The 14,388-nt window shown below is 37.4% G+C and overlaps 1 protein-coding gene across 1 annotated transcript in view; it reads left to right on the top strand.

Moving 5' to 3' along the window:
* The window catches only part of ARHGEF38 (Rho guanine nucleotide exchange factor 38), a 149,035-nt gene that overhangs the window by 91,338 nt on the left and 43,309 nt on the right, over positions 1 to 14,388 (top strand). The window contains exons 4-5 of the mRNA XM_040237525.1: positions 3,999 to 4,146; positions 10,906 to 10,923. Of these exons, the coding sequence (XP_040093459.1) occupies positions 3,999 to 4,146; positions 10,906 to 10,923 (166 nt within the window). The remainder of the gene's footprint in view (positions 1 to 3,998; positions 4,147 to 10,905; positions 10,924 to 14,388) is intronic.

Here is a 14,388-nt window from a genome sequence, read left to right as displayed (position 1 = left end):
ACGACTTAGCATGCACAAATTAGAAAATAATATAACACTTTATAATACTTTAAAACTATTAGTATCTTAGTAAAATTAAAACAAAAATAAACAGATGGAACATAATTAACTTAAAAGCTTTTGCATAGCAAAGGAAATCATAAACAAAATGGAAAGACAACCCTTAGAATGGGAGAAAATATTTGCAAAGAAAGCAACCAACAAGGGGTAAATCTCCAGGATACATTAACAGCTCATGAAATTCAATACTAAAAAAAATAATAATCAAAAAATGGGCAGAAGATCTAAATAAACTTTTCTTCAAAAAAAAAAAAATATACGAATGAGCAAAAAGCACCTGAAAAGGTGCTCAATATCACTAATTATTAGAGAAATACAAATCAAGACTACAATGAGGTATTATCTCACACTGGTCAGAATGTGCTTAGCTGCTCAGTCATATCTGACACTTTGCGACCCCATGGACTATAGCCCGCCAGTCTCCTCTGTCCATGGGATTTTAGAGGTGAGAATACTGGAGTGGGTTGCCATGCCCCTCCTCCAGGGGATCTTCCCAACCCAAAGATCGAACCCAAGTCTCCTGCATCACAGGAGGATTCTTTACCATCTGAGCCATCAGGGAAGTCTTACCATCATAAAAAAATCTACAAACAGTAATGCTGGAGAGGGTGTGGAGAAAAGTGTACCCTCCCACACTGTTGGTGGGAATGTAAACTGGTACAGACACTATGGAGAACAGCATAGAGGTTTCTTAAAAAATGAAAAATAGACCTATCGTATGATCCACCAATCCCATTCCTGGGCATATATCCACAGAAAACCATATCTCAAAAAGATGCACATGTGCCAATATTCATTGTAGCACTATTTACAATAGCCAAGACATGAAATTTAATAAACCTAAATGTCCACCCACAGAAGAACAGATAAAAAAGACTTGGTACATATATACAATGGAATACTACTCAACCATAAAGAAGAATGAAGTAAGGCCGTTTGCAGCAACATGGATGGACCTAGAGGTTATTATACTAAGCGAAATAAGTCAGACAGAAAAAGGCAAATCCCACATACCACTTATATGTGAAATCTAATTTTAAAATGATACAAAGGAAATTATTTACAAAACAGAAACAAAGTCACAGATCTGGAAATTATACTTATGGCTATCAAAGGGAGAATATGACGGGAAGTGATAAATTAGAAGATTGAAATTAACATATTAAGACACTACTATATATAAAATAGATAACTAACAAGTACCTACTGTATAGCACAGGGAACTCTACTCAATATTCTGTAATAACCTATATGGGAAAAGAATGTGAAAAAGAATGTGTGTGTATATATATATATGTGTGTGTGTGTGTATAACCGATTCACTTTGCTGTACTCCTGAAACTAACACAGCATTGTAAATCAACTACACTTCCATAAAGTTTTGTAAAAGTTGAAGAACTAGTGTTTTAATTCTGGAGACAGTAGAGCAGCATTAGAAAGCAAGTGACATATATGGAGGAACTGGTCAGTGCCAGCTGATTTTACATCCACATCTCATTTAATTCTCAAATTCATCTCAAGTATAACTATTTTCTCCATTTTACAAATGAAAGAAGTAAGGCTCAAATAATTTTTTTTAAAGTCATTCCTGTACTCACCACACAATCCTAGACAATGATTTCTGATTCTGACTCCAGTGTTGCTGCCAACTGTGTCCAGCATCCAGCAAAACTCTCCTATGGGGAGGGCTAAAATCTAAGGAGAAAATGAGGAGAATATGGCCTCTAATCCTGGCTCTCCACCTCCTGATAGAACTGTGGAAAAACCATTTATTTGTTTTGAAGTTAGATTTGTCCATCCTTATTTAATATGGATAAATAAGCCCCTTTCTCCTCGTATGTATGAGGGTTCAAGTAGTTAATGTAACCAAAATATGTTGAAAATCTAAAGGGCACTTTCATTTCTGTAGGAAGAATGCCTTTTGTTATTATAATAGACCCAGATTAGCAGGTCCATATCACTTGCAATCAGTTCAGTCCTAATCATTATCAATCCCAGATTTGCAATGTTTTTGAGAGCAGATCTGAGAGCAGATCTATTACATATTTCTTCTGTGTTTCCCAAATCCCCTTGACACAATTCTGGGTTGGATAGTGGATGCATTGTTATGAGATGAAGAGACAATTAAATCAAACTATTGTCCAATATGTACTTGAGCCATCAGTGATAGATCCCATTTCATCATATATCAAAAGGGACTCCTTAAATGCCTGACATAATTAGCCCAAGTTGCTTTATGAATAGTCATAACACTGGTTTATAGTATTATCCAACTGATTTGTAACAGGAATAATGGCCAATTTTATTATCACATAAGAGAAAATAGTTTATTTTCCTCAGCTTCATTGCATATGTTTCAGACAAACTCAGGAAATGTTAGTAAAATAAACAGAAAAATAATTGACCTAGAACCTGAAATTTCACTCTCCAAAAAAACTAGTGGTAAAGAATCCACCTGCCATTGCAGGAGACGTAAGAAATGCAGGTTTGATTGCTGGGTTGGGAAGATCCCCTGGAGGAGGGCATGGCCACTTGCTCCAGTATTCTTGCCTGGGAAATCCCATGGACAGAGGAGCCTGGCGGGCTTCAGTCCTTAGGGTCACAAAGTAAGTAAGTGAAGTCGCTCAGTCATGTCCGACTCTTTGTGACCCCGTGGACTGTAGCCTACCAGGCATCTCCATCCATGGGATTCTCCAGGCAAGAATACTGGAGTGGGTTACCATTTCCTTCTCCAGGGGACCTTCCCAACCCAGGGATTGAATCTGGGTCTCCGGCATTGGAGGCAGACACTTTAACCTCTGAGCCACCAGGGAAGATATCATAGGGTCACAAAGAGTTGGATACAACTGAAGCGGCTGAGCATGCATGCACTCACTCTAACAAATTGACAATATCTGCTCCAATCTGGGCATTTGCTATCTGTGTATTGTAATCTGAACATTGCATACACTATCTCTTTAATTTTATAATGGCCCTATGAAGCTGGATCTATTAATGTCTCTGTTTTATAGATGAGGAAACAGATTCAAAGAGTAAAAAATCACTTGTCCAAGTCATAACCTGTCCAAGTCTGTTGCACGGCCTGGCCCATACCATGCAGACTGATTCTAAGTGTAGCCTTTAACTCATGTCAAAGAAAAACCCACAATGTAAGAAAAACCCACAAAGTAAGAGTCGTGAGTTTAAGTTTTTTATTCAGGGACTTACCAAGGACTCTAGCCCAGGAGATGGCCTCTCAGTGGCTCTGAGGAAACTATGCCAAAGAGGGGGAAGAAAAGCCAATTCAAACATGATTTGGGGAGCTAGGACATACACGCAATCAAGCATACATCTTGGTAAGAGATTGCTACTAGTCACAAAGAACAGATATTCCAAGTTAATAATTTTAGTGCTTTTCTATGAATGGCAAGATGCAAGAGTCTGGGGTCATTGAAATGCTTCCTGAGACACACACCGAACTATCAAAGGGCCTGTTTATCCAAAGCACCAAGTGCCTCAGGTGATTTTTCATCCTGAATTTCTCTCGGGGGGGCAGTTACAGTGGGTGAGGACAACCCTCATAGAAGCAGGTGGTGAGGGATGCCCTTTTTCTTGGTTTACACAAGGACTCTCTACACCAGCCAAGTGCATAATCTGAGAAAACCAGCTTTCTTTTGCTACCCATCTTCATTAAGCTCATTGTCCTTTATTGTATAAAAGAAATGAGGAAAGGGATGAAAGAGAAGAGAAGGAGGAGAGTGCAAAGAAAAAGAAAAAAAAGGCAGAAAAGAAGGTGACTCGATGTTGTCTTTTCCTCCACCCCCTCCCCAACATAACATGGTCATAAAATGCAGCCCACCCAACTTTTTAACACTAATCAACATTGTTGCAAAATAAATACCTGAAGTGCCAGTTTGGTCTGACTTGATGTCGTCTTGCCTTTGTTTTGGATTTATCAGGAGAAGTATTCTTGCAGATTAAAGGGCCACTGGAAGATATTTATAAAATCTACTGCTATCACCACGATGAAGCGCATAGTATACTGGAGTCCTATGAAAAGGAAGAGGAGCTGAAGCAACATTTGAGCCTCTGTATCCAGTCCTTAAAGTAAGGCCTTTTCAAATGATGGTTTCCGTGCACTCTCAGTCGCCTAGCAGGGAACATTTTAACTGGATGTAGATGAAAGGTCTCCCATAAATCTTATGTTTTATGAGGCTTGCTGAGAGCGCTACTTTGTGTTCTCTTCATGAAAAGCTGACATGCCAGAAACCCTGATTGACTTTTTTTTCCCTGCAAGGATGACTAAAAATAACACAGGAAAGATACAGGGCTCTGTAGAGATAGAAAAAAATGCAATATCAAAAAATGAAACATAGAAGAAAAGCCCTTCTTAAGGCTGTGGTTACTTGTCTGCTCCCACCTAGGTCAAGAAATAAGTAGAAGCCTGTGTGTCATCATTGTCACGGGAGCAGGTCAAATAATAGAGCTAGGGGATATCCCTGGACCCTCTGAATGCCCCTGGCCGCTCGGAGACTGGAGGGCCCAAGGGAGACTGGCAAAGACAAGTCAGGCCCTTTTAGAGGTAGTTTCAGGAAAATTAGTTATGCCTTCCTTTTCTCTAAATTGTTCATGGGAAGTGCTACGTAATGTACAGTGTTGTTGTTTTTTTAAATCTGGTGGAAATATTTGTTTGCTATAAAAATCTGAAAAAGGAAGTTCCCTGGTGGCCTGCTGGTTAGGATTCCAGGCTGTGGCCCAGCTTCAATGTCTGGTAAGAGAACTGAGATCCTGCAAGCCACATATATGGCCCCCCCAAAAAAAATTCTGAAAAAAATACATTAAAAAGTATGAATAAGATTAAAAAAATAGCCATTATTAGTCCATCTATTAATTCTATACTAACCATGGATTAAAAACCACAGTTTGCACTTTTTCTGATCCTATTTATATGCATAAATATGAAGATGTATTGGGTTGATTCTTATAAATGGAATTGGTATCTGGCTTTATCTACAGTTTTCTACCAAATAAAGTTTAAAGCCAAAATGTCTGCCCTACTCTACATCCTACCAAATGGTTCTATTGTGGTTTTTCACTTCTAAGGTTTATCCATTATCAAATGGTCTTGATTAGGCTAAGAATGAACCAAGCACAGAGCTATGGTATTTAAATCAATGCACCCAAACCCGTCTGATCCTCCCCTTTCATATACTCTCTTGTAGGGGCAGAGGGTGGTCCTGACATAGTACAATTGAATTAGAGTGAAATCAGGAAGCTAAATGAGACTGCTCTGGGTAATGCCTTTCCAGACTGGAAATGGGGCTGAAAATGGGTTTAAATTGGACCTGACAAATTTCTTAAAATTAACTTTATTGCCCTCTACTGGCAATTAAGTAACTGCAGTTCTTTAACCATTTTCCATGCTGTGGAAAAATAACAGTTTTGAGTCACTAAATTGCAAGCATTTACATAGTACTTGTTATAGCAAGCTTTGATCTGGTTCCTGAAAATACAAAAATAAATCAGTCTTTGACCCTGCTCACAAGCAGCTCAATATGATTAGGTAATTCTTAAGATAATATGCAATGAGTAATTTCAGTTTACTATTTCTCCATTAATTACTGTTTAGTTCAGTGTTAGCAAATCAGTTTAGGTAAGCTTTAAAGTTGAAGTATCCATCTTAATAAATCCATATATTAGAAGCAACATCTAAATTTACAGGTACTTTTTCCAAAGAGGAAATAATAGTTTTATCCTCAGTGTAAAGGACGACCTTTCTTATCTTAAACTAGTGACAAGATCCAATAAATGTGTATCTTGAGTCATTTTCCTTCTTCAGTTTCCAGAAATAAAAGAGAGAGATCTTACAGCAAGTAAAAAGTAGCACCTTGAATCCTCACTCCAGTCCCAACCCCAGGACTGGAAGTCCATATGGGGAGAGGATGTAGTTTATTTTGGCACGTGTTTCTGACAACTGACCAGAAGTGAAGCAGTCTGTTTGGAGAGGGCTGCACAATAGCTTTTGAGTCCTAAAAGGAAGAAATTAACTCTGTCAAAATAGTCCTTCAGTCAGTAGAGGTCAGGATCATATCCCCTAAAAAGTAAGCTAAAGCAGAGGTGATTTGGAAACTTCCTCATTACTGAAAATTACTTTCAGACCCAGCAGCTTATTTGACATTTTTTTCTGAAACCCTCAAGTTCTTGCCCTGGTGATATCCCAAATCTTGTATATTCTGCCCCGTTCTGATTTTAGGGAATTATTTCAGGCGTTGGAAGGTGCTAAGGTTTACAAAGCACAAAATCCAAAGGAAGTAATATTGGCAGGACTATTTCTTCAGGGAAAGAAAATCAAAATAAAATAGTTTAAGTTAGATCTATTTTCTCCAAAGTTGCCTTGCCATGAAAATAAAGTTAATGATGAATTGTACTAGTCTGCCTGAAAGCTGAGGGCAGGAGAATTATTAACATTACTATAATACTGACCTCAAATGAGCTAAGCTTTAAATTCTGAGAAACAGGTTTTCAAACAGGTTTATAGGCCAAAGAGAGTCTGGAACACCCCAAGGGCTTGACTTCCCTTGCCAGGTAATCAGTCAAAGCTATTACTGGGGCTCTGCCTTTTTCTTGTGGCTAAATAACAGAGCCCAAGTACACTGATGCCAATTTCTAATGGGTATTAGGTGTGGCCTCCATTTTCAACCAGGCTGGCGGGTATTGGAACAAGTGTGTTTGAAGCGGCATCCACGAAGAAGGTGGCTTCATGCCTCAGAAATTAAAGCCACAGAGGTTGCATTTTAACCAAAATTAAAATGTTTGTTGAGGGCCTAATAAATATTTATTATAAGTACTAAATAATGTTGAAAATATTTTTTTTTTCAAATATGTAAGCATAATTCTTGCCTTCTGGGAACATACCTTCTAGTTGGTAGATAAACAAAACCAGGTGGAAAGCTTAACAACAATACAAAAGTTAATTTAAATAACATACTAGAAGCTGTCACGGTGAGGTTCGAGACTAATTTCCAAAAGGAGAGTAGAAAGATTTCCTGGTCTGGTAACCGGGAGACTTGCGCTCATAACCTTGGACTATCCTTTGAAGCCCATTATCTTTCAAATGAACAAATAATATTTGCATCCAGAAAATAATTTTGACTCCCCTTGAAAGGTCAGGGCAGTGTTTCTTGCTGTGTGAGTCCTCCTGCCTCAGACCCGAAAGGGATGTGTATTAAAGGAGCAGGTGCCTATGCTCGGCTCCAGACCAGAAAAATTAGGATTGCTGGGCATCCAGGCCATGAATCTGCACTTTAACAAGCTCCCTTGGGTAATCGTGCACACACACTCAAATTAAGACCTACTTAAAAAAAAAAAAAAAAAGACCTACTTTAGAAGGAGAAAGCATGCCCACAGTACCCATTTCCTGCTTTCCCTGAAGCTGTTTCCATGACTGTAGATACAATCGAAGCAGTAATTTCAGGATTTGGAGACGTTAAGAAAGAAAAGACTAAAACAATCCAGAAGCACAATCCCACATCTTTGTCTGTAGCCTATAAATTGGAAATCTGCAAGTTTTTAATTTATTCAACAATAAGTATTTACAGAGTCATATTAGTGACCTGTAAGATGACAGGAAATATTGATTTAATACAGTTTCTAAATGTATGCAAGTTATTTGCTAAGGATCTAGTTCCTTAGCCTCTTTGGAGTTATTTAAGGTTTCTGATCTGTGTGAGGAAAATGAAAAATAGAATAGCTATGAATGCAAGCGTAGCTATAATTAGAATAGGCTGTCTGTAGCCTCCTTTGTCTGTTTTTCTAGTTATAAATACCACCAAGTCTCTGATGCCTTTCAGAGGCCCTAGAGACTTATTTGTAATAGGATAAGAATGAAGGAACTTTTCCAAGTTTTTTAGGAGGTAGCAGGAAGATGCATTTCTAGTTTCATGTCTAGTTATTACAAATTTATCTACATTTTTCTTCTTCCTAACCAAGGTCACCATCCTCAGAAGGAAAACTTCCAACTTGTAGTCATCTAGACACTTTGATCAGATTACTGCTATAGTTTCTCCATACAGGCAGTAGGAAGGAAGCTAAAAGCTCTTGCAACACAGCATCAAAGGAATAGATTTAAATTTGTTCACCATGTTTTCTGTATCTTAATATTATTATAATAGGGTGTTCCAAATGAAAATTAAAATCACTTTTGGAAACTCATTCATTTCCTGGTTATGTGGCATCATGTTTGAACAAAGACGATAATCCTTAAGAAATAGCCACATAAAAACTTGTTAATTGTAAGTCAAATTATAATGAACCCATAAAGGTGTAAGGTGGATATATTAAGTTACTTTACCTGCCCCAAAAGTGTAAATGGACCCAACTTAACTTCCTCTTTCCTGAAGTGTCCTTGGCTGGGGTTAACTCCTGGAAAATTTTAGCCTGAAAAGGAGATTTTTTAAAAAATGATAAACAAATAAAAAGGAGTTGTTATAATAAAGTGCCACTATTCCACAACTCCAGATAGATTTCCCTGTTGGAAATCTCAGGTTCTTTTTCATATAATGTTGTATTTACATGGTAGTAGTGAAAGTCGCTCAGCCGTGTCCGACTCTTTGTGACCCCATGGACGCTACAGTCCATGAAATTCTCCAGGCCAGAATACTGGAGTGGTTAACCTTTCCCTTCTCCAGAGGATCTTTTCAACCCAGGGATCGAAGCCAGGTTTCCCACACTATGCAGGTTCTTTGTCAGCTGAGCCACCAGGGAAGCCTGCATTTACATTAAATACAGTATTTAATATATGTTATAATATGTAGGCTTTATTTCATTGAAATAAATGAGCTTTATTTCATTGACATAAATGAAATTTATTTCATAAAAAAATGAAATAGAAAAAAAAAATGTCCATGTCTTCTCTAGGAGTTAAAAAGAACAATCTTTTCTTTCAACTTCAAAGTATGTGTTTTGGTTCCAAAATGATCACATTTTCACTTGTTTGTTTTCATAGAAAACTGCATTTTTATTTTTACTCAACTTCTGTCCCAAATTTTCTCATCTATGACTCACAGAGCAAAATGAGAAAGGAAATTCCTTAATAGAAGGAGATAGAAATCAGGGAAAGAATGTGAGTTTAAAGGAAAGGAATGGAAAGAAATACTGGGTAGGGTGTAGTGGTGGAGTATTTTCTTTCTGAAATTGTAGCACCTGCTGATTTTTAAAAGTTTATAATCCTCTGTTGGATTCCCAACTGGGAGGTTTTGGATTCAGTAAAACCTAGTTATTTCAAAATGTCTAGGAATCCATTCATACACTATGTCAGGACAGTGAAGGGTAATTGCCTTACATATATGTACACCATTGTTTTACACGTATATAAAGTACTAGGATTAATTTTTTTTTAAACTTATTAATTCCATTAAAATTTATGAAATTCAGCACAGCTGTTGAATCTTTTCTTAATCATTGAATATGAAAAGACCATCTACTTGGATGTGATGGTGTCATAATTTTTTAAATTTATTATTTTTAAAATGTTTATTATTATTATTCTAATTTTATTTATTTATTTGGCTGCATTGGAGTGGGATCTATAGTCACAGCATGTGGGATCTAATTCCCTGAACAGGGATCAAACCTGGGCCCCCTGCACTGGGAGCACCAAGTCTCAGCCATTGGACCACCAGGGAAGTCCCATAAAATGTTTCTGTGCTGGAAACAATCATTGTATTCCAAAGGACTGAAAAGCAGAGGCCAAGGTGATCAGTTTTAAATACAGGTTATCACTTTCTTTCTCTATATCCACATGAGGCTTCTAGCTCCTTTATTCTTGAAATTCAACTTGAAAGATTCCCATTTTCTAATTGTTTAATTAATTTGACAGGTATGTTTTGTGGTCCTACCATATGCCAGTCAGTTTTTCAGGAACTGGGGCTACAACATAGAACAAGACAAACATAAATCCTTGCCCTCACTGGGATCTGGGAGTAGCGAGATAAACACAATAAACCAAATAAATATATTATTTTAGAAAATGACAAAGCATTATGGGGATAAATAAACATAAGGAATGAGGATAAAGAGTACAGTGAGAGGCAGGTACAATGGTTAAAATGTCAGGCAGGGAAGGCTTCCCTGGGAAGGGGCATTTGAACAAAGACCCGAAGGAGATAAGGAGGGAGTCATACGGGTAACTGGAGGAAGGGCAGCTAGGCAAGGGCAAGGAAGGCAGGAGCCTGCCTGCCTTCTTTGAAAAGAGCAAGGAGGCCTGCAATTGCCACAGATGGGGAGTGGCTGAACGACAGGGAATGACGGAGAGAAGGGATAGGAGAGGCAGACTGCATTGCCTTGGGAGGACTTTAGTTTTGCTTGAGTGAAATGTAAGCCACAAAAGCTAGCGATGCCGAGTGAAATTTTTTATGGAAATTATCTCACTGAATAGATGAATTGTCTATAATCTATCAATCTACATAAAACTTTATAGACAGAGATATTATAAAGCACTTGATCATAGTTTTCTGCATGCCAGTTACACTTTCCTTTGTAATCTTGTAATCTGTTTCTCCTATTACTATTAATTCATTTAATGGATTCTTATTTCATAATATAAACAAATGTTGACATTTAAATCCATTTTCAAAAGACTAAAATTTACTAACTATAGTTTAAATCAAGAGTTGCTAAGTTTATATAAAGTGTGAAACAAATATGGTAGATGCAATTTTAGGGACATGATTATACAACTAATTCTACAAAAACATTCATGAAAATGACATACTATTTTACATAAGATTTTAACATTTTTATAATGTTTGCTCATTACCTCAAATAACTGGATTTATATTAATTTACTTTTTTTTCCTTCTCTTCTAGGAACATATACATGCAACAGTAAGTACTTTTTGTTTAAATAATAACAAATATAAAAATCAGGGGAAAAGCTGATGAATATTTCTGTGCAAATTAGGATTTTTCATTTTTATAATGATGTTCATTTCTTTTAATAAATAAGTCAAGATTTCAAAGACATTTACCCTAGACATTCTTAATGCATTTATTTCCAATTTGTCTTAGCTGATTTTACATATTTTATTATTATATTAACCTTATTAAACTTTTTAGAAAAATCTTGGGGAATAATTTACTTAAATCACAAGTTTGCTGGTAACAAGAACTCTTTGGGAATTGCTCATCACACATTTATTAAAGAATCTTAATGTGTCCAAAAACACTTCTTCCTAAGGAAAACATTGGTCTAAAAAATTTTAGATTAATACCATAATGTTTTTTAAGGTTATATAGATAAATGTATAAAAGATTCCTTATTCATTATAGTAAAATATTGAGTTTCTTCTGACTTGGACTCTGATTTGCAGAGAAAAAAATTATACACACACACGTATATAGCGTGAAGATGAAATAATTGGACGAGAGAAAACTCTACACATAGACATCACCAGATGGTCAACACCGAAATCAGATTGATTATATTTTTTGTAGCAGAAGGTGGAGAAGATCTATACAGTCAGTAAAAACAAGACCAGGAGCTGACTGTGGCTCAGATCATGAACTCCTTATTGCCAAATTTAGACGTAAATTGAAGACAGTAGGGAAAACCTCTAGACCATTCAGGTATCACCTAAATCAAATCTATTAGGATTATACAGTGGAACTGAGAAAGAGATTCAAGGGATTAGATCTAATAGAGTGCCTGAAGAACTCCAGACAGAGGTTTGTGACATTGTACAGGAGGCAGTGATCAACACCATCCCCAAGAAAAAGCAATGCAAAAAGGCAGAATGGTTGTCTGAGGAGGCCTTACAAATAGCTGAGAAAAGATGAGAAGTGAAAGGCAAAGGAGAAAAGGAAAGATCAGCCCATCTGAATGCAGAGTTCCAGAGAATAGCAAGGAGAGATAAGAAAGCCTTCCTCAGTGATCAGTGCAAAGAAATACAGGAAAACAATAGAATGGGAAAGACTAGAGATCTCTTGAAGAAAATTAGAGATACCGAGGGAAACTTTCATGCAAAGATGGACACAATAAAGGACAGTATGGACCTAACAGAAGCAGAAGATATTAAGAAGAGGTGGCAAGAATACACAGAAGAACTACACACAAAAAGATCTTAATGACTCATATAATCATAATGATGTGATCACTCACCTAGAGCCAGACAGCCTAGAGTGCGAAGTCAAGTGGGCCTTAGAAAATATCACTGTGAACAAAGCTAGTGGAGGTGATGGAATTCCAGCTGAGCTATTTCAAATCCTGAAAGATGATGCTGTGAAAGTGCTGCACTCCATATGCCAGCAAATTTGGAAAACTCTGCAGTGGCCACTGGACTGGAAAAGGTCAGTTTTCATTCCAATTCCAAAGAAAGGCAATGCCTAAAGAATGCTCAAACTACCGCACAATAGCACTCATCTCACATGCTAGCAAAGTAATGTTCAACATTCTCCAAGTGAGGCTTCAACAGTACATGAACCAAGAACTTCCAGATGTTCAAGCTGGATTTAGAAAAAACAGAAGAACCAGAGATCAAATTGCTAACATCCATTGCAAGAGAGTTCCAAAAAAAATCTACATCTGCTTTATTGACTATGCCAAAGCCTTTGACTGTGTGGATCACAACAAACTGTGAAAAATTCTTAAAGAGATGGGAATACCAGACCACCTTACCTGCCTCCTGAGAAATCTGTATGCAGGTCAGGAAGCAACAGCTAGAACTGGACATGGAACAACAGACTGGTTCCAAATAGGGAAAGGAGTACGTCAAGGCTGTATATTGTCACCCTGCTTATTTCACTTACATGCAAAGTACATCATGCAAAATGCCAGGCTGGATGAAGCACAAGCTGGAGTCAAGATTGCCAGGAGAAACATCAATAACCTCAGATGATATCACCCTTATGGCCTAAAGTGAAGAGCAAATGAAGAGCCTCTTGATGAAAGTGAAAGAGAGTTAAAAAGCTGGCTTAAAACTCAACATTCAAAAAACTAAGATCATGGCATCTAGTCCCATTACTTCATGGAAAATAAATGGGGAAACAATGGAAACAGTGACAGACTTTATTTTCTTGGGCTCCAAAATCACTGTGGATGGTGATTGCAGCCGTGAAATTAAAAGACTTTTTTCTTGGAAAAAAAGATATCACAAATCTAGACAGTATATTAAAAAGCAGAGACATTACTTTGCCAACAAAGGTCTGACTAGTCAAAGCTATGGTTTTTTTCAGTAGTCATATATGGATGTGAGAGTTGGACCATAAAGAAAGCTGAGTGCCAAAGAATTGATGCTTTTGAACTGTGGTATTGGAGAACAGTCTTGAGAGTCCCTTGGACTGCAAGGAGATCCAACCAGTGAATCCTAAAGGAAATCAGTCGTGAATATTCATTGGAAGGACTGAGGCCGAAACTTCAGCTTGAATACTTTGGCCACCTGATGTGAAGAACAACTCGTTGGGAAAGACCCTGATGCTAGGAAAGATTGAAGGCAGGAGGAGAAGGGGTCACATAGGATGAGATGGTTGGATGGCATCACTGACTCAAAGGACATGAGTTTGAGCAAGCTCTGGGAGTTTGTGATGGACAGAGAGTCCTGGTGTGCTCCTTCCATGGGGTCACAAAAAGCTGGACATGACTGAATGAGTGAACTGAACTGAGGGCAATATAGAAATTATAAAAGGAACACACACATATCCCTACTTTGAAAGATGTCCATTTTCATAGAAAGAAAGCATATCTAGCCTAATACTGAAAGGATGATATTGACTTAAATATGAACTCAAATTTAGCAGGACTTAATAAAGCACATCCACCTTAGCATGGTCAGGAACAATCTAAAGTCCCGAGTTCCTAGTCTGTTCGTGTGTTTGCTTTGTGTGTGTGTGTGTGTGTGTAGGTGTGTCTGTATGTATTCTAAACTGCTGAAAATTTACATCAACAGAATAGATTGAGAGGAGGAAAGTGAGCAATTCTTTTATTTTAATTTTCCTTTAGCCACAGACTTTATTATTTGAATATCTGCAACTACTATTCTATACACAAATTTCAATTTCTTACAAAACTATATATCCCATATTGTTAGATCACATCAGTCTCCGTTTTATGCCACACTTCCATCAAGAAGTAGTTCACCATGTACCTGATTGTGTGTTTTTGTTATTCAGTTGCTAAGTTTTGTCCAACTCTTTGAGATGCTATGGACAGTAGCCTGCCAGGCTCCTTTGTCCATGAGATTTCCCAGGCAAGAATACTGGAGTGGGTTGCCATTTCCTTCTCCAGAGCAATTCTTTTAATATGTTAGCATGCACAGGCTCCTACATACAGAATACTTAAAACAATTAGTACCTTGT

Source organism: Oryx dammah, unplaced genomic scaffold (genome assembly GCF_014754425.2).
Source record: "Oryx dammah isolate SB20612 unplaced genomic scaffold, SCBI_Odam_1.1 HiC_scaffold_3, whole genome shotgun sequence".
NCBI classification, from domain to species: Eukaryota; Metazoa; Chordata; class Mammalia; order Artiodactyla; family Bovidae; genus Oryx; species Oryx dammah.
The sequence above is the reverse complement of the archived record's forward strand: the minus strand, read 5'-3'. Positions and strand labels throughout refer to the sequence as shown.